The 20,870-nt window shown below is 35.0% G+C and overlaps 4 protein-coding genes across 4 annotated transcripts; 2 read left to right on the forward strand and 2 right to left on the reverse strand.

Moving 5' to 3' along the window:
* Window positions 1–773: 773 nt before the first annotated feature.
* Window positions 774–5,226, forward strand: LOC112509237 (protein CHUP1, chloroplastic). The gene is made up of 4 exons (XM_025114093.1): window positions 774–909; window positions 999–1,114; window positions 2,863–3,597; window positions 4,303–5,226. The coding sequence occupies exons 1-4, from the start codon at window positions 774–776 to the stop codon at window positions 5,224–5,226; spliced, it is 1,911 nt and encodes a 636-aa protein (XP_024969861.1).
* Window positions 5,227–7,860: 2,634 nt separating this feature from the next.
* LOC112509238 (polyadenylate-binding protein 6-like) lies at window positions 7,861–10,207 on the forward strand. The gene is made up of 5 exons (XM_025114094.1): window positions 7,861–8,110; window positions 8,197–8,509; window positions 8,787–9,034; window positions 9,121–9,402; window positions 9,759–10,207. Exons 1-5 carry the CDS (start codon window positions 7,861–7,863, stop codon window positions 10,076–10,078), a joined length of 1,413 nt encoding a protein of 470 aa, XP_024969862.1. The 3' UTR covers window positions 10,079–10,207.
* Window positions 10,188–12,389, reverse strand: LOC112510076 (GDSL esterase/lipase APG). The gene is made up of 5 exons (XM_025115359.1): window positions 12,099–12,389; window positions 11,887–12,017; window positions 11,364–11,597; window positions 10,813–11,068; window positions 10,188–10,588 (listed from the first exon to the last, which is right to left on the reverse strand). The coding sequence occupies exons 1-5, from the start codon at window positions 12,382–12,384 to the stop codon at window positions 10,392–10,394; spliced, it is 1,104 nt and encodes a 367-aa protein (XP_024971127.1). The 5' UTR covers window positions 12,385–12,389; the 3' UTR covers window positions 10,188–10,391.
* Window positions 12,390–18,061: 5,672 nt separating this feature from the next.
* Window positions 18,062–18,997, reverse strand: LOC112509994 (thaumatin-like protein). Its single transcript, XM_025115237.1, has one exon. The coding sequence runs from the start codon at window positions 18,995–18,997 to the stop codon at window positions 18,248–18,250; it is 750 nt and encodes a 249-aa protein (XP_024971005.1). The 3' UTR covers window positions 18,062–18,247.
* Window positions 18,998–20,870: the final 1,873 nt, after the last annotated feature.

Genomic DNA, 20,870 nt, shown 5'->3' on the forward strand with positions numbered 1-20,870 from the left:
AAGCAACAATAACCATAATTTTCTACAGATAAAAACGAATACCTTTTCAACGAAAAGTATAATTTTCTACAATTGAAACAAACGTATGAATTTATGAACGAACGAATAAATATCCCCTTAGATCGTTTGTATTCTCAACAACAATTATCACATCGATTATTTTGACGAAAACACCGAAAATCAAGCTCCACGAAGTACTCGAAACTAATCGATTTCACTACTACTTTTAAAGAAAATTCCTTTTTATGTATATATTCGATTTAAATCACAAGTTTTCATACCTTTGAAACGTGATTTGAGCATCTGATTCTTTCACGAACACACTCATCATACGTTTTTCAGGAGAACAAAAAAACCCAAAATCTACATTTAAAACACACAACAGAAATTCAATCTCCATCTTTGATTCAATTTGCAGTTTCATGTAAGTTTCGAAACCCCATTTCGTCAATCAACCATTTCGCCGGCAAACTGATTCTCCACCGGAAAACCAACGTCTTCAAGGATCAGCTCTCATCCGTACGTATTCCCCCCTTTTTGTTTTCTCAAATTAACATCATATATCGATTAATATGTGAAATTGATCATGGGTTTTGCTAATTTGATCCTTTTCTCAAACGGGTATTGGTTATAATTTGATTTTAGGATGAATCGATGGCTGATCATAACGATGAAGATGAAGAACAATACAGCAAATTCATGCTCTGTTTTCCTTTAAGGTTCCTCAAGCGGCATTAATGGTGGAATTCGAAAAGGGTTTTATAGATTAAAATATGGGGATCGAAACGAGAGATATAAGGCCAGATTTGTTGAAATTTGGGGTGGCTTTAGCATTGTCTCTTGGTGGAATTATTTATGCGTTTCTGATAAACAAAAGAATTAAAGCTTCTGAATCGCCATCAGATCATCGTAAACATTCAGGCTTTGTTCGTTCGTTTGTTTGTTTGATTTTTACGATATTCGTCTGTTGATGTTTTTGAGGATGAATGTGTGTTTAGATTGCAAGAATCCGATGAACTCAGGATCGGGATCGTGGGTTTCGAGAAGCGATCATCAAGCATCACAGATAGCACCCAATTCTCTCCGCTTTGATCCTCTTGCAACCGATAAACAAGTAAGCTTTTGTTTGTTTAGATTAATGAGCTTAACGAGACTCGCAACTTATTCAATCAATTCATCCCGTTAAAAAAACACCCTGATTCTATCTATGAAAAAACTCTTTGATCTGTCAGGACAGCTTTATCCATACATAATTTAATGGAATATCAACCAAACAACCCCTAATTTGTTGTTCGTATTGTTTCAATCATCGACAATTTAATCGAGAAAAAGAAGACGGTATTCGCATGATTCAGCAAAATGAATGCATTCATATGGTTTATATGCTTTTATTATATAAGATTCTTGAATTGTAATACAAGAAAGGCAATATGTATAAGTATGAAAACATTATGAAAGGGTATTTTGGTAAATTATATTTCTAAAGTTATGTCCAGAGAATCAAATATACAGATTCCAACAGAATTTCAGTCAATCAAACACATGGTCAAACCTGATTAACAACTACCAGATTCTTTTGATAGATTCTATTCTGTAAACCAGACGTCATATAGCTTGGGGGCAATTTTTTCTCGTTTAATTCCCTCTCTACATTTTGTGCCCGAGTAGTCTCCATTGAAAGTGTTCTTTTGAAGAGTAATATAACGGAGTTCCACATATTCTTACAGACTCCATATAAAGGTCACTGTAACAAAATTGGTTTCATAGAACGCTTGTATTGTCTAAGCGTCCTAAAAGAATACTTTATAGAACTCGGGTTTTTATGACCAAACTATAAAACATCTTATCCAAAAGGAGTTAATAGGTTTATAAGAGACTTTTAGGCATTTTAACAAGTTTTTTAGGACGCGTTTAAAATAAAATGTCCTATTAGCTATTTTACACTACATTTTTTAGATGTGTCCTATAAACCCTTTTTTTTATAGGACACTTTTGTTTATATGACACATTTTCAAATAGTGTCGTATAAAATAGTAAATACGACATTTTATTTTAAAAGTGTCCTAAAAAACTTGTTAAAATGCTTAAAAACATCTTATAAATCTATCGTAACAATTTTGGATAAGATGCTTTTTGGTTTGATCTTATAAACTCAAGTCCTATAAAGTATTTTTTTTAGGATGCTTCTACATTTTAAATGTCATAAAAAATCAATTTTGTTTTAATGGGAGAAGGAAAATGTGTCTTTTTATGGCATAAACACATTTGTGATTATCTAAGAGGCCGTTTACCAAATGCTTACTCGAATAAGCGCTTACCAAGTCATATTACCTCACCGGATAAATATGGCAAGGACCAAAAATCATACGCGGTAAGAGCGAAGGCAAGGAACGAGAGTCTTACTCGGTAGTGATGATGACAACTCTTACTATGGTTAATGCTTACTGGGCAAGTTGTTACATACGATGTCGTTTTGGTAGACTAAAATCTTACCAGGTACGTAAGCGATAGCGTTAAATTTTACCGTTAAGCGCTTACCGGGTAAGTGTTTAGGTAAACGGCACTCTAATTCATGTATGCCATATATGTGCTTGCAAATTGGGCAATTCTTTCCTTTTGCCAAGAAATTTTTTTTTTGTAACCGTGGGTTTGTAGGTCAGCTTACGCATACCGACTAATCCTTTGGACGACCACAATCTGTAGTCATCGTAGGTGAATCTCCATGGCCACAAGGGTTTTAGCAGCGCCTGGATTCAGACCCGTTCTCTTGAATCTTAACCGGTGCGCTACCACGCAAGTGGTTTTCCGACATAAATCTTTGCATTCTTGTTCTTGAGAATCTTGGTTTTGATCTTGGTGCAGGAGTTACCTCATTCAAACATTCCTGCTCCTGATCTTTCGGCAAGTAGAAGATCTAACAGCGATAAAGATGCCCACGATCTCCTACCCGAGTTTAACGACCTCGTTAACGAGTTCAACACGGCCGGCAAGAAAGCCAACGTGTCTCCCGTTAAAGATTTCGAACTTCAACGAACAAAAGATACACACGAACAAGAGATCAAAAGCTTAAGAAACTTGGTCAAGATCTTGAAAGAAAGAGAGAGTGATTTGGAGATCCAATTGCTCGAATACTACGGTCTAAAAGAGCAAGAAACCGCGGTTATGGAGCTTCAAAACCGTCTTAAACTCAATAACATGGAGGCTAAACTTTTCGCTCTCAAGATCGAGTCGTTACAGGCTGATAACAGACGATTAGAGGCACAAATGACCGATTATATGAAAGCTGTATCGGATCTTGAAGCTGCACGATCGAAAATAAAGATGCTGAAAAAGAAACTTAGATCGGAAACCGAGCAGAACAAGAAACAAATCATGGATTTCCAACAACGGGTTCAGAAAATGCAGCAAGATGAACACAAGAACGTGGTCGGGGTTGATCCGGAGGTCGGATCGAGCCTCGATAAACTCAAGGGTTTGGAAGCGGAAGTCGAAGAATTGAGAAAATCGAACCATAGTTTGCAGTTGGAAAAATCGGATTTGGCTCGTAGGTTAGAGTGTGTTCAAATCCTCGCGACATCCGTCTTAGAAGATAGTGAAGTAAGACGATATTCGATTCTTTCGTTATTTTTTCTAATATTTCAATCGTTTATCTTACTGCTTACTATAATAAATCAGTTTTATTGGACGCCAATTATGTCTATATGTCCTGATAGACTGTTTTACGAGACCAAACAGTTGTGCGTCACATGTAAAGGTGTCACAACGTTTTTGGGCATCTTAACAAGTTTTAAGACAATTTTAAAATAAAGTGTTCTATTACTTTTTTACACTGACATTTTTGGTCTCTATGGTTTGTCAAATATAACACTTCTTGTCTCTGCATTTTTGAAATTACAAGATGGTAATCGTGGTTTGCAAAAACGTCCAGATTTAGTGCTAAAAAATTCTGTTAAATGAGGGGCATTTTCGTCTTGTTCTCAATTTTTTTTGTCTTTTACTCAATCAAAAACACAGGGTTCAACATCATTTTCTCGATTTTGATTTGGCAAGACACAAAAAAAATGAGAAAATGACGAACATGCCTATCGTTTAATGGTCGTTAGAGAAGGGGACTAAATCCGGATGTTTTTGCAAACCACGATGACACGTTGTAATTCTGAAACTGCAAGAACGAAAAGTGTTATTTTCGACAAACTACAGGGACCAAATTTGTCACTTATTGTAACACATTTATATATAACTCACAGTTTTGTTCGGTTTTATAAATTGTAAGTCTCTAAAACAGTCTATTATGACATTTAGATATATCTAACGCCCAATTCTTGTAGTGAAATCGAATTCGATCTCACGGATTATTGGTCAAATCCGCAGACAGAAAAGCTCAAAGTAGAAACTCAAGACTTGAAGAAACAAAACGAAGATTTATCGAAGGAAATCGAGAGAATCCAAGCAGACAGATGTAGTGATCTTGAAGAACTCGTTTATCTTCGATGGATTAATGCATGTTTAAGATACGAGCTCCGAAATTATCAACCGGGACCAGGTAAAACAATCGCTCGAGACCTCAGTAAAACATTAAGCCCAAGATCAGAAGAGAAAGCAAAACAACTGATCCTTGAATACGCCAGCAAAGAAGGTGGCGCCGAAAAGGGTGTCGATTTACTCGACATCGATTCTGATCAATGGTCAAGCTCTCAAGCTTCAATAATCACCGATTCCGGAGATCAATTAGATGAATCATCCGTGGACGATTCATTACATCATAAAAACAACAATAATAAGTTCTTTGGGAAGCTTATAAGAGTTTTAAGAGGAAAACAAAGTCAGAACCAGAACCAGAACCAAAACCACCAGCTTCGGAATCATAGTAGAAATCCGTCGTTAGGAAGATCGGAATCGGGCGGTGATGATCTGAATTCGTTCAGCGATTCTATTTCAACAACTCATTTGGGAAGTTCGTCGGAGAATCAGAGGCCAAGAACGTCAACTGGGGGATCGTCGTCGTCTCAAAGATTAACTCATCGGCATAGTGATCATGCGTGTTTCTATAAACAGAGCGATTCCATTGCAGAAGGCGGTGGTGGCGGCAGTAGTCATGGTTCGTGCTCGTCTTCTTCGTGTGGTAAGAAGTCGGAGCTGCTGAAATACGCAGAAGCTCTGAGAGATAGTAGTTCGACTCTGAACTTCAAGTTTCATAGGAGTTCTCCCTCACTTAGTTCCCTTTGATCGTTCTAAATACAAAGTTAATCACATGGTCGATTGTGGCTCGAGGCTCGTGTCTGATATACTACGCTATGACTTAATGTACGGTTTTTGTAACACGATATCTGATCTTTCTTATCTTTTAGCGTCTTATTGTTTAGTTTTTAGTATATAACGTAGTTTAAATTGTTCATTATCGTTACTAAGAGAGTAATAGTAATATATATATATATATATATATATATGTGTGTGTGTGTGTGTATGTATATAATTACGGGACCTTGAAAAACGTCGTGATCCACTGTGGCTTCTAGGGTGCATATGGTATCCAAACACAACAAAACAACTGTTAAACGTTTGGTAAGACATGACATAATCGGTAAAATGAGCAATTTACTCCTAACGAGTTGTTTAATTTTTTTTAAATAGATTTTGATTATTTTATGTAATTTATTAAATTATATTAAAATAAAAATTTTTTTATAACAAAATATAACATAAAAAAGTCTTCGTCAACATGATTAAAATGACACAAATTATGAACTTTTATTAATTTTCAATTTTTATTTTATACATTATATTTTACTAGAAGGGTACCCGCATAATATAGCGAAATATATCTCGATTTTAGTATTTCATTTAATTCATTTTCTCCGTCGATATAATACGTTTTTATATAGTTTTTTTAGAAAACAATAATATTTTTATTTTTAAATGAAATATAAATTTGAAAAAAATATATCAATATTATTATTAAATTAACTATTTAAAAGATATCGTTTTATGTGTANCTATATATATATATATATATATATATATATATATATATTAGAATGATATCCGCACAATGCAACAAGATATATCTCGATTTTAATGTTTCGTTTTATTCTGTCTATGTAGATGCTATAATACGGTTTTTATGTGGTTTTGAAAAAAGGGTAATGTTTTTATTTTTGAATAAAATATAAATTTGAAAGTGTCATAAAAATTCGAAAATAAATATATCAATATTAGTATCAAATTAACTATTTAAAAGTTCTTGTCTTTTATGTATTTTTTTAAATTAATTTTTTTATTATAATTTGATTTACACTTAATAACAAAGTAATTCATTTTTGTTTAATAATATAATTTTTATAAGGAAAATGATTAAGTATTTTTGTTAGAACTCAATGATTATCATAGTTATATTTTATATTTAAAATAAGATGTTTATCATGTATTTGATTATGTTTAACTGCGGTTAATTACACAAATTAAAAAATAGAGCTTTAATAAATTGTACTTACATAATATTGAATTTTAAGTAATATGCATCAATAAACAATACTTCATACATAAAAAAAAATAGTTTTTAAGAGTTTTTATCAAATATTTTATAATATAGTATAGACTATTAATATTTATAAATTACATAAATTAACCAACATATAAAAACAATATGTTGAGACAATAAAATCAAAATAAAAAAGAAAATAAAATACAACAAATAAAATTTAAAAATTAGATAAAATGTAAAGATAGAGACTTAGGGGCCGTTTACCAAACGCTTACTCGGGTAAGTGAACACCAAGTTATTTTACCTTACCGGTTGAATATGGTAAGGATCAAAAATCTTACCGTGTAAGAGCGAGACAAGGACCAAGAGTCTTACCCGGTAAGTGAGGGCGACGACTCTTATTACGGTAAACGCTTACCGGGTAAATTGTTGCATACGATATTGTTTTGGTGGACTAAAATCTTATCCGATAAGTAAATAACAATGTTAAATTTTACCGATAAGTATTTACCGGATAAGTGTTTGGTAAACAGTCCCTTATTTAATGTTCTACAAATGAATTAAGTTTATTTTGAAAGTATATTGATAAAATATAGTTTTTTTTTTCCACCTTATTATAAGGATAAGCGTTGGATACGTTTGAAATATTTTGTTCATTATGTTCTGTTTATTCCATACAAAAGTCATGTCCCACATGTAATTCTGATTTTTATTTTATCTGTTCTATCATGTTCAGTAAAATAATGATCCATGTTCTGTTTAGTTGTTTACATAAATAAACAGATAATGCGATAAACCTTTGTAAAAGGGATAATCATAACAAAAAAAAGGATTTAATTAGAGACTGTTAGGCAGTTGTTGAATGGTTTTGTACATAATCATTAAGTGGTCAAAATGATTAAAAGACTTTCATGATATAATGCAAAGTGAAATATAATTATTTGGTAATTATTTGCAATGAAATTAAGGTTTTTAATGATTAAAAGAGGTCCAGATACAAAATCTTTCAAAAAATTTTAAAATTATTAAAAGACAAACTTTTTTTACCAAACAAAATTCAGCTGCTAACGATTCAGAAAGTAACAATCAACCCGCTGATCATGACCCAATAATATACGACCATATCCACGAATAATCGGCGAAACACCGCCGTTTTGATCATCTGCAATTCGTACATATGATCATTGGCCGTACAATCTCTATAAAGAGAGAGAATTCCTTCCCATAAACAGACTTAACAGACTCTCACTCTCTCTCTCTCTCTATACGTATAGGCTATACGTATATACATCAAAGATTGCTGTTTTCAGCTTCAGAAAGATCGTTCCTATTGTGGGTTAGGTTTCTTTCGTTTCATCGTTCTTCTTTTCTTTGCAATAATGGCGAAATACATCGTTCTTCCCACCCCACCACCACCACCACCACCACCACCATCTCCGCCGTTACCACTTCACATTAATCACCCCTTTTCACTCTACGCCGGCGACCTCCATCCAGACGTCACCGAACCCGAACTCTACATCCTCTTTTCCATAATCGGACCACTACAGAACATTCATCTCTGCAGAGATCGTCTCTCTCGCAAATCGCTTTGCTATGCCTACATCAATTTCTGCTTCCCAGTTCACGGTCCGCAAATTTACCCACTTTCTGTTCTTAATTTTATTGCATTCTTTTCTGGGTGTTCTTAATTTTGTTGAATTCTTGCTTAACAGCTGCTGATGCTTTGTGTCGTCTGAATCATACCGAAATAAGAGGGAAAGCGATTAGGATAATGTGGTGTCAGAAGGACCCAATTCAGAGAAAAACTGGAATCGGTAATCTGTTTGTGAAGAATCTTGATTCATCAGTTCATGAGACTCGATTGGAAGAAGTATTTGGGGTATTTGGGAGGATTCTTTCTTGTAAAATTGCTAAAGATTGTTATGGAAATAGCAAAGGGTTTGGATTTGTTCAGTTTGATTCAGAGGAATCAGCTAAAGAAGCTCTCTGTGGGTTAAATGGCTCTAAACTTGATGGGAAAATTTTGTAAGTTTGAATTTGATCTTGATATGTGTTTATAATTCAAGTACCTTTGCGGGTTTTCGATCTTTTTTTAAGGGTATCCCTCCTGTACTGATCCCGACAAATTGTGACCGCAAAAAGTCTGTCATGATAAACTCAGTGGTCATAATTGTTGTGTACGGTGGTCGCAAGAAATCAGTTGTGATAAATTCAATGGTCACAACCCTTGTGGTTGGGTTATCGATCTTGTTGTCGATATCTCTTTGATTTCTTGATGTGTTTTTAATGTTTTCTTGTTTAGGACTGTTGATAAGTTTGTAAAGAAAAGTGAGAGGAAGGAACCCGAGTTTACGAATGTGTATGTGAAGAATCTTGATGAGGATTTTAGCGAGAGTTCGTTGAAAGAAAAGTTTTCGGAATATGGGAAGGTTACGAGTGCTGTGATTGTGCATGATACTGAAGGGAAATCAAGAGGGTACGGGTTCGTGAACTTTGAGTTGCACGATGATGCCAAGATGGCGATCGAGGGTCTAAATGGCGCAGAAATCGGTAAGAACATAAAACTATGGCGTGTTTATGCAAGTTTTCTTGGTTTTTAGAAGGATTTTTCACGGTTAATATGTGAATGAAACCAGGTTCCAAGAAATGGTTTGTTGGAAAGGCGATGATGAAAGCCGAAAGGGATGTGTTCTTACAACGAAAAACGGGTTCGAAACAGAACCGTAATGCCTCAAATCTGTTCATCAGAAATCTTGCAATGTCTGTAAATGCCGAAAATCTCAAGAAAGTTTTTGGTGCTTTCGGTCGTGTTACTTTCGCGAAAGTGATGTGTTATAAGAACGGAATTAGCAAAGGAATCGGCTACGTATGCTTCTCTAAACCACAAGAAGCAAAGAAAGCTATGGACTTTCTTAACGGTGATTAATTAATTTACATCTTGTTTATGTCTTCCTTGGGTTCGGTTCTTGAGATCCGTGAGACCACAAAATAATACTGAAACTTCATAGCAAAACACTATGAAGGTAAAAAACAAACTCTAGACCTTCACAACGAAAACAGTGTGAAGGTTCGGTTTTATTTTGGGTGGTCTCACGGGTCTCACGAAAACAGATTGTTCTCACATGATCACAAGTCTTTCTTATTTTATATTTGACCAAAAGGTTGGTTACCGGCAATCCTGACCGACCCCACGTGGGACCCGTCTTCAGAGTTGACTCAGTGGCTGAGGCTATATATTTACTATCCGTAACTTGATCTTGGTTGGTCTTGGCAGGATTCTGTTACCATGGAAAGTATATGCAAGTGTCTGTGGCTTTAAGTAAAGAAGAATGCGAAAAACGATTGCAGGCCCTTTATGCCTTCCGGGATCCATTCCGATTCCCTTACAATATCGCATCAACGGCTAGATTTCCGTTCTACAACTTGAACTGGCAGAATCCGGTTATCAGGTTTGGATTACAGAAGATACCGAAATTGGAGAAGAAGTTCGAAACGGAAGTCCAGAAGGATGATATAGCAGCAAATGAAGCAAACGTTTCGGATGATGATCATGACGGAGCTTCAAAAGACGAGTCTCCTACTAATTCAGATTAGCACCCATAGAAATCAATCTCAAGATTTCTTGATCATGATTAGCAGTTCTGTTTACTATATAACCAGTCTCAAGATTTCTTGAATTGAAGATATGCAAAACAAAAACAGTGAACTGTAATGTGCTTAATATTGAATCTGGGATGTCTGAATACAGTCTTATAAATCTTGGAAAGGTCTTTTACATGTGTCTGAATTCACATAAACAGAAAAACAGTAGTGGGTAGTGATGGAAACTGGGTGACCCTTTTTAGGATATAGAAACATTTGTGTACATGAAGTATACAAAGTTAAGACAAGAGTGATGGTGATGGGCTTAACCAATAAGGGAAATTCCCTGAAGGATTAAGGCATCTGCAAGAACTTGATTAGCAGCTTCAGACGGATGAACACTGTCCCAAAACACGAACTGAGTCGCATTGCTGCACGTCCCTATCGATTTCGGATTGCATAACAGTACTGTTGTTTCTACCCTTCCTGTTCCACAACACCCTCTTGTAGCCTCCACAAAACCTTAACGAAAAACACGAAAACATCAACTGTTAATGTTAAAGACACATAGTGTTTACCATAAAGATTCAAACCCAGTAATTTCTTGTTCAAAGTTTGGATCTTTAAACGGAAATTTCGTTCAGATCGTAGTTTTTAGTATAAAGATTCGAAAAGTTGGAATCTTTAAGTGAAATTTTCAGTTAGATTGTAGTTTGGTTGGGAAACAGAGTTGTAAGAGATGGTACCATGAGATGAAGGGTCTTTTACGAGATCGTAGAGCGGTTGAAATATGTCGAAAATAGCGATCTTGAGACCGGGGAGTTCCTTTCCTAATTGGGTTGCAGCTGCATTCACTTTCTTGTTGAAAGCTTGAGCATCTGTGTTCATCTTGGCTACACATCCCTTTTCATGGTATCCGAACAACGTTCGGACCGCCGGCAAACACCCCAACGGCGGAAGTGAAGTCACCCCGATTCTCCTTGCTCCTAATCCGTGCAAATCCTGTTTCATCGGAAATTAAGGGCCTTTTTGTTAGCAGCTTGACTGTTTAGTAGTGGCTTAATAACATAGAAAATTGCTTATTTGGTCAGTTATACATAATTGTTTAGTAGTGGCTTATTCAATAAGCTTTTAGGGGTTGAAAAGCAAAGTTTTTCCCAAACATGTCCTTCCGAATTAAAAACACGCTTCTTTCATCTATGAAAGAATCCGTCCAAACAAAAACCTTTTTAATCCATATAAACAGATTAATCCACACAGACAGCGGTAAAAAACCAACCAAACAGCTCTCAAGTACCTTAATGAAGCTTGAAAAGATACCGACGAGATATGATCCGTACTGATCAGGAGTGTAGACTTTGTTAACGAAGGGATTGACGTAATAGTTCTGAACGAAATCGCTGTTACCGGCGCTGATCAAGTATAAAGCATCCTTAATTATGGAGGCTGCTTTGCCACTTCCGGCGACCTGCTGTAGCTTGGTTTGGTACTCTTTGTAGTATTGAAGCTGTTGCGATAATGGAATAGCATGCTGCAAATTAAATTAACCATGAGTCAGGGTTTAATCTCTTTGTTAGCAGCTTAACGAGTTTAACAAGACCCACAACTTATTCGATCAACTATATATGACTGTATGGTAGTGACTTAATATGCAAGCAGCCTCTTTATTACGATAATTAACACCAATCAAGAGTAAAAGTGCTCACAAAACTGACCAACCCACCCCAAAAAGACCCAAAAAAAAAATTCAACCCGATCAACCCAACCCATATCCGGTACTAATTAAGAGTGTAATTAAGTTGAAAAGTTTGTTCTTTTACGCTTCCAATGGCGGTTTTATCATCATAACCAGATCCAGCAGATGCAAAATTAGCTCCGATCAGAAGATTCTTTCCGGTGGCCTCCGGACTGAGATACGCCGGCGGGTACGTCGTGAAACCGAGTGTATCAGCTGCATTACCATTCCAAACATTTACTTCATTATCAAATCATAAAAATACATAAATTTTTATCGTATGTTTCGAGTTTCTACCAGTGATATCGGTGGCAAGTTTGCCGTTGCAGAATCTTCCGGTGGGCTGGTGGTTGACGAAATCACGGCCGTACGGTGGGTAATTAGCTTTAAAAATGGTGGGAAGGTAATCGTTGTTACCCACATCGACGGCGGAATCACCGAAAGCAAAGATGGCCGGAACTAAAGTGGTGGAATCTTGAGCTTCGCCGGATGAGATGAGAATCGCCGCCACCAATGAAAGCAGCAACGGCGTCCATGGCGGAATTGTGGTTATGGAATCCATGAAAAACGACTTTCTTCCCATTAAGGATTTGTAATAGATTTGGGGAAGAAAGGTTTGTTTATAAAGATGAAGCATTTAATAGATGACATTAATGTTGGTAGAAGATGAGTTAAAGCAAATACAGATGGGTGATCATTGATCATTGATCATGGTTTTGGTTCCACAAATTTGAGTAGTTAATGAATGTTTTGGTACAAAATGGTTAATAGACTCTCATGATATAATGCAAAATTTGAAATATAATTGTTTGTTAATTATTTACAATGAAATTAGAAACCGCACGAATCAAAATGATTTTATTCTCTTATTTGATTATTGGTTTCGTATGAACCTCTCTCTATATATGTACGTACACATGGTGGTTTATTCCAACTTTTAACCCAAAAGTCCTTTCACTTAAAACCCTAAATTCAACTCCGGAAGTTATTTAAATACAATAAATAGAACAAATAAACTTACATACCATCTTCACATTTGATGAGGTTTGAACCTTTGACCTTTTAGGAGGCCAAGGAGATTTCTATATAGGAGAGAATCACTAAATTACACATCTTTAATTTTCTATTTTGTAAACTTTACCCCTATCAAGTAGAATATCCTTCTGAATAGTCTGAGTCTGAGTTGTATTCTTTTTCCGATGACGAATCAGAATAGGCAATCGTCAATATCATATGATCCGTTGTTTCATCATCACGGGAGTATAAAGATTCAAATATATACCCATTTTTGAACAGATAAATAACCGAATTTAATAGTAGAATCTAGCAGATGATAAAACATTCTATGATAACATGCATCGTAAATAATATGTGTGTGTTCTCGCTTCCGTTCTACAATACCAAGGACAATGATGTAGATGGGCATGCATGGTTGGTCTAATCAAAGCGAAATGTCGTCACCGAAATAAGACTGTAAACGGAATAAACATTCAACGAACTGTACAACTGTTAATGTTATTTAATAAATAAACGAACACAAACAATAATATTGTTCAGACACATTTGATGTTAATGAACCCAAAAGATATATATATATATATATATATATATATATATATATATATATATGTATGTATATATGTATGTATGGTATATGGGTACACATGCATGTTATTAAAAGTGAAAAGCTTAATGGAAAAGAAACAAGTGTTATTTAGAATGGAATTGAGTGAATGAAATGAAAAGGGTATCGGGAGAGAGAAGTAGTTGGGGAGATGAATGAATGCATATTAAGAAGCAATGCATGTGATGGTATTTAAAAGCTTTGCATGTTTTCCAGACAGCTAAGCACTCCCTACACATGGATGCATTCCATGCATGGATGCATGCTTTCATTTCACCAAAACATAACCCATTGTAAAACGGTATAATTATAATTACAAAAAAAAACTGAGTAATACCTTCGTAACCGTTAATCTACACGATACATACATGTGCATATATATATATATATATATATATAGCGTATTTGTGAAATAAAAGTTATACGTAAAAAAGTTTCACATTGTTAACCGAATATATATGAAAAAAATACATATATACATAAAAGATCATGTGAGAAAAAAAAAAGTTAAGGTGAGAAGTGTAAGAAGTGATTTCTACTCTTGATTATTTTTAATCTCATGTTCACTCATGAATTGAGCTTTAGAAGGAAATTGATCCGGTTCATCTCGGTGCATCCAAGGGTAAAGATCTTTTCTCACCAGAACCTAATCCTAGGGGCGTTAATCAAATGAAAAAAAGTATGTATTGTGATAACTGTGATAACTTTTATCTTAAGATATTGTTCCATATGATTTGTTTTCTTATGTAAAGTTAACATTTAAGATATTGCGCCCTATATATAATTATATATATATATATATATGTATAAAAAAGAGAAGATTTATAAACAAATATAAACGAACATAGATGAACGAACGTTCATGAATGTAAATAAATGAACGGACCAGTGTTTATTCGTTCACCAATGTTCATTTAACTAAACGAACACAATACTATATTCATATTCATTCGTTTATTAAAAATAAACAAACATAAACGAACTTCGTGCCCAAACATTTCACTGAACGTTTGATTCGTTTACAGCTCTATTCATAGCTAAACCGAGTTGTGTATATAAGCATATTTATAGATATAGATATAGATATGATATGAGATATAGATATAGATATAGATATGAGATGAGATATAGGGTGTGCAAAGAGGAGGTAGGTGGTAGAGGTGGGTTGGAGTGAGGAGTGAGGTGTTGACTTTGGAAATGTGTGGGTTTCTTTGTGAAAGGAGGTGCGTTAATGCATTGGGTTGGGGGATCTCTATCACTTTAATGCATCCCCTCCCTCCAACTCCTATTTATTATATCTCTCTTTTTACCTATCCTTTCTTTTTTTTACCCATAACAAAATTCTATCAACGTTAGAGTTGGGTTCATGTGATACCAAGGGTTTTTCGTGAGACTAATTTATGTTTATTGATCAACTTTGTAAGCTAATGATCTAATGGTCCAAAGTTGCACGGTGGTAATTTTGTAACTACTGAGAAGTCTCGTGGCAATTTTGTGATTATGAATGTTGAGATTGTAGATCTAATCCAAGGGTTGAGAATTGGTCTTACGGGTCTCACGAAAAAGCTTTGGTCTCATATGATCCCAAGTCTACATACATATATGTATATGTATATCTATGTATATATATGGATATGTATAAATAATTGGGTTTTCATGAGATCCATTTGTTCGTGAGAATATAAAATAACATTGAAACTATATAGAAAAGTATTGTAAAACCCTAAAAAACAAAACAAAAACGAATATTCATAATAAAAACACTGTAGAGGTTTAACTTTACAATAAAAACACTCTACATTCACAATGTTTTTTTTTTGTTATGAATGTCCGGTGTTATTTTGTGGTCTTATTAGTTTTATGAAAATAGACTACATGATCTCAATTCTCTGTGTTTATATATATATATATATATATATATATATATATATATATATGATGAATTGTGTGAGAATAATAGTTCAAGTGATAAACATAAGAATATATATGAACATTTGATCACTTTTAATCTCACCTCCACTCATGAATTGCACTTATCACGAGAATTGATTCGGTGTACCGTATTAGTGTTGATTTTCAATTAGGATTGATTTAAAGGTGGATATCTCTTCTTATACTTCTTACCATAACTTATATTCTCACATAACCCAACATATATATATATATATATATATATATATATATATATATAGAGAGAGAGAGAGAGAGAGAGAGAGACTTGGGATTATATGAGACTGACCTATTTTTCTAAGACCCATGAAACCACTTTTTTATACTTGAAACTTCACAGCAAAACGCTATGAAGGTAACATTCACGGTGTTTTTATTGTGAAGGTTTGGCTTTTTTTTACTTTTACAACATTTTGTTGTGAAGTTTCAAGTGTAAAAAAGTGGTCTCATTAAAACAGACTGATCTTATGTGAACCTACCCCCTCTTTCTATATATAATAAGGCATTTATTAATTCATAGTTTTATTATTTATTTCTAGTCTCTTAAATGACATTAGTTATGGGTTTAATTGGGTTACTCATGTCATCTTTTTTACCCACAGAACATGATAACGATAAAAAAAAAATTACCTTTTTTTAAATAATAGCAAAGATCAAGAATCTTACTTGGCAATAAAAAAAAAGACTTTTATCTGATTAGCACTTACTGGATAAATAATGCGTACCAACAATTCATTTCGATGACAAAGAATATATTATTTAATAAAATAAGTGAGAGCAAGATTTAGAGTCTATACATGTTTCATTAAGACTTGTATAACATGGTTTTATTTTTATCGATCTTTATCTTCATTTTCACCTTCAGGGTGCGTGACATATTTCCCGAACCATTTGGTTGGTGGTGGTGCATTCGTTTGACAACGCAATCATGGGTGATAACGATAGAGATGGGGTACATACAATCAGAAGTTAGCGTATCTGTATCGGATTGTGGGTGTGATAAGACGATTTTGATGATGAAGATAATGGTTCCGATGCTAACTCGTCTATCTGCCATGTGCTTTTTGAATGATAAAAGATTTATAAATTGGAGATCGAATGTGAAAGTTTAAAGTTTGGGGCTTTAAATAACAGGGTTTTTATATGAACTTGATAAAATAATTGCTTAACTTGTAGCTGTATAGATTGGGTTAAGCTGTAGTCAGGGTTGGACTTATGTATGTCCGAGCAGGATCTTATGCACCTGTTCAACTTATTTTCACAAATAGGATTTTTTTTAATCTTCAACACCTCGTTTTCAATCGGATCTCGAAATGGGTCAAAAGGGTTCTCTTTGTCGTGGGCAGAGTAGTGTGGGATGCTTCATTTTCATGGCTATTTCGTTCTTATGAATTAAAATTTATTGGTTTTTTCATCCCTATGATTTATAATTCATTTCTATTTTGGTCATTCATACTTAAAAATAGAGTTTTAGCCTTAAAGACAAAAATAAAAATAAATTACAAAGTATAAGGATGAAAATAAAAAATTTAAAACCACAGGGACGAAATCTGTAAATTTTTAACAAACAACAAGATCGAAAAACGTAATTTATTCTATTTTATATCACATAAAAGTTATGCATGATTTATGCTTACCTAACGGGATGGTAACAATTAATAAATATAAATAAAGGTTAGGTACTGTTTGACAGCTGTTGAATGGTTTGATGTAGAATGATTAAGAAGCTATCATGATACAGTGTAAAATGAAATATAATTGTTTGGTAATTGTTTACAATGAAATTAGGACGCTGAATGGTTAAGAATGACTAATAATATAAAAATCATTCAGATGATTATAGAACCATTAAGAAAGAGGGTTTTTTTTTTCAAACAAGATTTACCTCTTAACGGTTCAAATGATGTCTCTTAATGAAATAATTAAGAGGTTGTTTGTTTACCTCTTAATAGTTCCATTAAGATGCAACATCTGAATCATTAAGAGGTGAATCTTGTTTGACCAAAAAATATATGTTTCTTAATGGTTCTAAAACCCTCTGAATGATTTTGTATCTTGAGTCTCCCTTAACCATTAAACTCCCTAATTTCATTATAAACAATTACCAAACAATTATATTTCATTTTGCACTATATAATGAGAGCCTCTTAATTATTCTGCACCAAACCATTATAACAACTGTCAAACATCCTCTTTGGGGTCGTTTACCAAACACTTAATCGGTAAGCGCTTACTGGTAAAATTTAACACCATCATTTACTTACCGGATAAAATTTTAGTCTACCAAAACGACATCGTATGCAACAATTTATCCATTAAGAACTTATTGTGGTAAAAATCGCTGTTCTCACTTACCGAGTAAGATTCTTGATCTTTATTATATTAATTCAGTAAGTTAATTTTGGTACACTGCCCCTTACTTAGTATCACTTTTTGCTTCTCAAATACTCATCCTTTCCCTTCCCTGCATTTTAATGTTTAAACTTGAACCATACACATTCAGGCCCGATAGACATTCGTTTCGGCCCACTAAAGTTGAAAATAAATCTAGGCCCATAAAGAAAGCCCACCCAATACCCGAGTGGTCTAGGGTTCCAAACCCACCACCAAACGGCGGTCAAACATGACGTCACCATCACCCACAAACAATTTCAAATTTTGCTTTTTTCTAAAAAGTCGAAGAGCTGAACAGACAAGCCCCAAAAAGCTGGCCTCATAGAATATTACTAGAAACTAAAGTAAACTTAAACATATAGAAATCTGGTTAATCGATTCCACCCCCAAATACCGTAATCAAAAACAACAACAACAAACCTCCAAAAAGAGCTCGAATCCAACATCCATGGCGGATGACATGATTTCAGACCTCATTTTAATGGTGAGGACAGAAAGTAAGCAAGTAACTAGCGCCGGTGCAGGTAGCAATGCTCGTCGGATCATCATAAGCATACGAATAAGCCCTAGGACAAGCCACTTTGAATATCCGTGAATACGCCGTCGGCTTACACGTTTGCGGATTACCGTAACTACCGGTACAGCAGAATCTCGGCGAGTTAAACGCCGAACACGCGCTCTTACACGCCACCACGCGCCGCCGATCATGAGATCTCACTTGTAATCCCACCGGACACATAACATTCAGATCGCTAACGCAACCGGCGTAGCTGCATTTTCCGGTGCCTTTAAACGGAGTGATTGCGATCGGGAGGTTGTAGCCGTCGACTAAACTGACGTCGTAGAAATCCTGTTCGGCCGTGAGTGTGATTTCGGCTAGGGTGGCTGGTGGTGTACCGCCCATGCCGTTGCAGTAGAGTGAGCCGCCGCAGTCGCCGGTGGCGCATTTTCCGCGGCCGGAATTGTCGAAGGCGCAGCCGACGCGTCCCCAGAGACGGCCTGACCAGGCGGGAGGGAGGAAGAGCGTGTAGGATTTTCTGGGAGGGAGTTTGAAGCCGCCGCGAGCGAGGACGGGATGGCCGGCGCCCGGCTGGATTCCCGGCCAGACGGGGTGGTTGCATTTGTTTACCATCATGATGGTTGTAGCGGCGACGCCATGGATGGAAAGGAACAGAAGGAAGATGGAGATGGAGAGATATTTTGAGCTGTGTAACTGCATTGCTTCCATGGCGGAACAGAATGAGAGATTTGTGGAACAGAGAGAGAGAGAGAGAGCTCACTCAACACTGATGGTGGTGGAGCTCGTCGATTTACGGTGTCGTTTATCTTCTTTTAAAAAGAAGTTTTGTATTTTTTCACCGTCCGTAACTATATCATTTTTAATCAGATATTCGATCAAATAAAACTAGATAGTAAAAGAGGGAAGGACTAAACATAATAATTGTCAATTTGATATGATTATTATTGGGCAGGATAAAACTAGATAAGTTGTCTTTAAAAATAATTTGATTATTTTATATATCATATAATAGTTATAATTAACACAAATAAAATAAATAATCAAATAATTTAATTTATAAGCATTTTTACACCCACACACACACATATATATATATATATATATATATATATAATAGTATCAAATTTGAATTCAAAAATTGATTTAAATGATGGTGGTTCGAAAAAACCCAATTCGTATAAAGAAAAAATTATGTTTTATTCGGTTTGGAAGATCTTTATCAATTGACGAAGGAAAGATGCAAACTGTTGCAAAAATAATGGTTATGAAGGTAGAAACATTGGTGATTGGTGGACGATGGTAGTTGTAAAGGACGTGAAGATGGTAGATAGTAGTAGTGGTGGTGGTGGTCAACAATGGTGAAGGAGGTAGTTGTGGACTTGTGGCTATTTGTAGTGGTGATAGTGGAGGTGAGGTGGTCCATGGTTGTGGTCGATGGGTGATGGTGGTTGTGGAAGTGATGATGGAAGGTGGTGGAGGAGGTTATTATAGTGGAATAAGAGGTGGAGGTGGAGGTGGCCGACGATGGCTACCGATGGCCGGCGGTGGTGCGGCAGCCACGACTAGCGGTAGTGATCATTAAAACAAATACTATATTAATATTATATATCAAACGGATGGTAAATTAGTAATATTTTAGATTTTGTCTCATTTTATGTTCTATCTCAAAAAATTGTCTAGTTCATGTCCTTGTCCTATGTCACACCAAACTTGGGACAGTGATTTCTTGTCTTGTCCCGTGTCACGTCAAACAAGGGACAATGAGTTTTGTATTCGTTCTGTCCTGTTCTGTCTCATGTACCAAATGCAGGCTTACGAGGCAATCAATATAAAGAGAAGAACAATAATCATTGTTCATATTTGTTATTATTTTTATTTGGAAGAGACATGAAAAGAGTGGAATAGCTAAATAGGCATAGAGATGGAAATTTTATCAGTTGGGGCGGGTATCGAGACCTTAACGGGCAGGGATTTTCCACAGTTTGATAGATAACGGGGTAGGGACGATGCTTTATTTTCATACCTGAAGCGGGGTCGAGGGTCGGAATAAAATTGCCCACCCATAATTTTATTTAACATGTGTAAACAAATATATACATGTATATATTTATTGTTGAATGATAAATATATCTGATTTTCAGTAATGATAAATACATCTGATTTTCAATATTGCTATATATATATATATATATTTAATTTTTAAATAGGTTGTTATTTACTAAACAGGTCCCCAACGGGTTTCCCAAACTTGTCAGGGATTCTTTCTCCTCGAACCCGTTGAGGATTAGTCAGAGCAGGGTTGGGGACGGGGGATTAGATTGGGGTTGGAGTCGAGGATGGGGGATGCATTTCCTACCCAATATCAGCCCTGTTTCCATCTCTACTCCACCCCACTCCATTGAACAGAGTACAACAAACATGTATTCTACTGATATACATTTTAAATAAAACATAATTATTTTCTAAAACATCAAATATGTATTTTTTTTACATTTATCTTTTATTTAAATTTTATTTACCCTATTTTATTAAATTTTTTGTTTTACTATCCTTAAAAAAAATTATACTTTCTCAATATATT

Source organism: Cynara cardunculus (assembly GCF_001531365.2).
Source record: "Cynara cardunculus var. scolymus isolate 2C chromosome LG 3, CcrdV1, whole genome shotgun sequence".
NCBI classification, from domain to species: Eukaryota; Viridiplantae; Streptophyta; class Magnoliopsida; order Asterales; family Asteraceae; genus Cynara; species Cynara cardunculus.

What these genes read in the sequence shown, in the direction of transcription:
- LOC112510076 (XM_025115359.1), bottom strand. Translation starts at nt 12,384, where the DNA reads ATGGGAAGAAAGTCGTTTTTCATGGATTCCATAACCACAATTCCGCCA. An exon ending in ACTTGCCACCGATATCACTG is followed by an intron (nt 12,018 to 12,098) that starts GTAGAAACTCGA and finishes ATGGTAATGCAG; the next exon opens with CTGATACACTCGGTTTCACG. An exon ending in AAAAGACCCTTCATCTCATG is followed by an intron (nt 10,589 to 10,812) that starts GTACCATCTCTT and finishes TTTTTCGTTAAG; the next exon opens with GTTTTGTGGAGGCTACAAGA.
- LOC112509237 (XM_025114093.1), top strand. Translation starts at nt 774, where the DNA reads ATGGGGATCGAAACGAGAGATATAAGGCCAGATTTGTTGAAATTTGGG. An exon ending in TGAATCGCCATCAGATCATC is followed by an intron (nt 910 to 998) that starts GTAAACATTCAG and finishes ATGTGTGTTTAG; the next exon opens with ATTGCAAGAATCCGATGAAC. An exon ending in CCGTCTTAGAAGATAGTGAA is followed by an intron (nt 3,598 to 4,302) that starts GTAAGACGATAT and finishes TATGACATTTAG; the next exon opens with ATATATCTAACGCCCAATTC.
- LOC112509994 (XM_025115237.1), bottom strand. Translation starts at nt 18,997, where the DNA reads ATGGAAGCAATGCAGTTACACAGCTCAAAATATCTCTCCATCTCCATC.
- LOC112509238 (XM_025114094.1), top strand. Translation starts at nt 7,861, where the DNA reads ATGGCGAAATACATCGTTCTTCCCACCCCACCACCACCACCACCACCA. An exon ending in AAACTTGATGGGAAAATTTT is followed by an intron (nt 8,510 to 8,786) that starts GTAAGTTTGAAT and finishes TTTCTTGTTTAG; the next exon opens with GACTGTTGATAAGTTTGTAA. An exon ending in AGCTATGGACTTTCTTAACG is followed by an intron (nt 9,403 to 9,758) that starts GTGATTAATTAA and finishes TGGTCTTGGCAG; the next exon opens with GATTCTGTTACCATGGAAAG.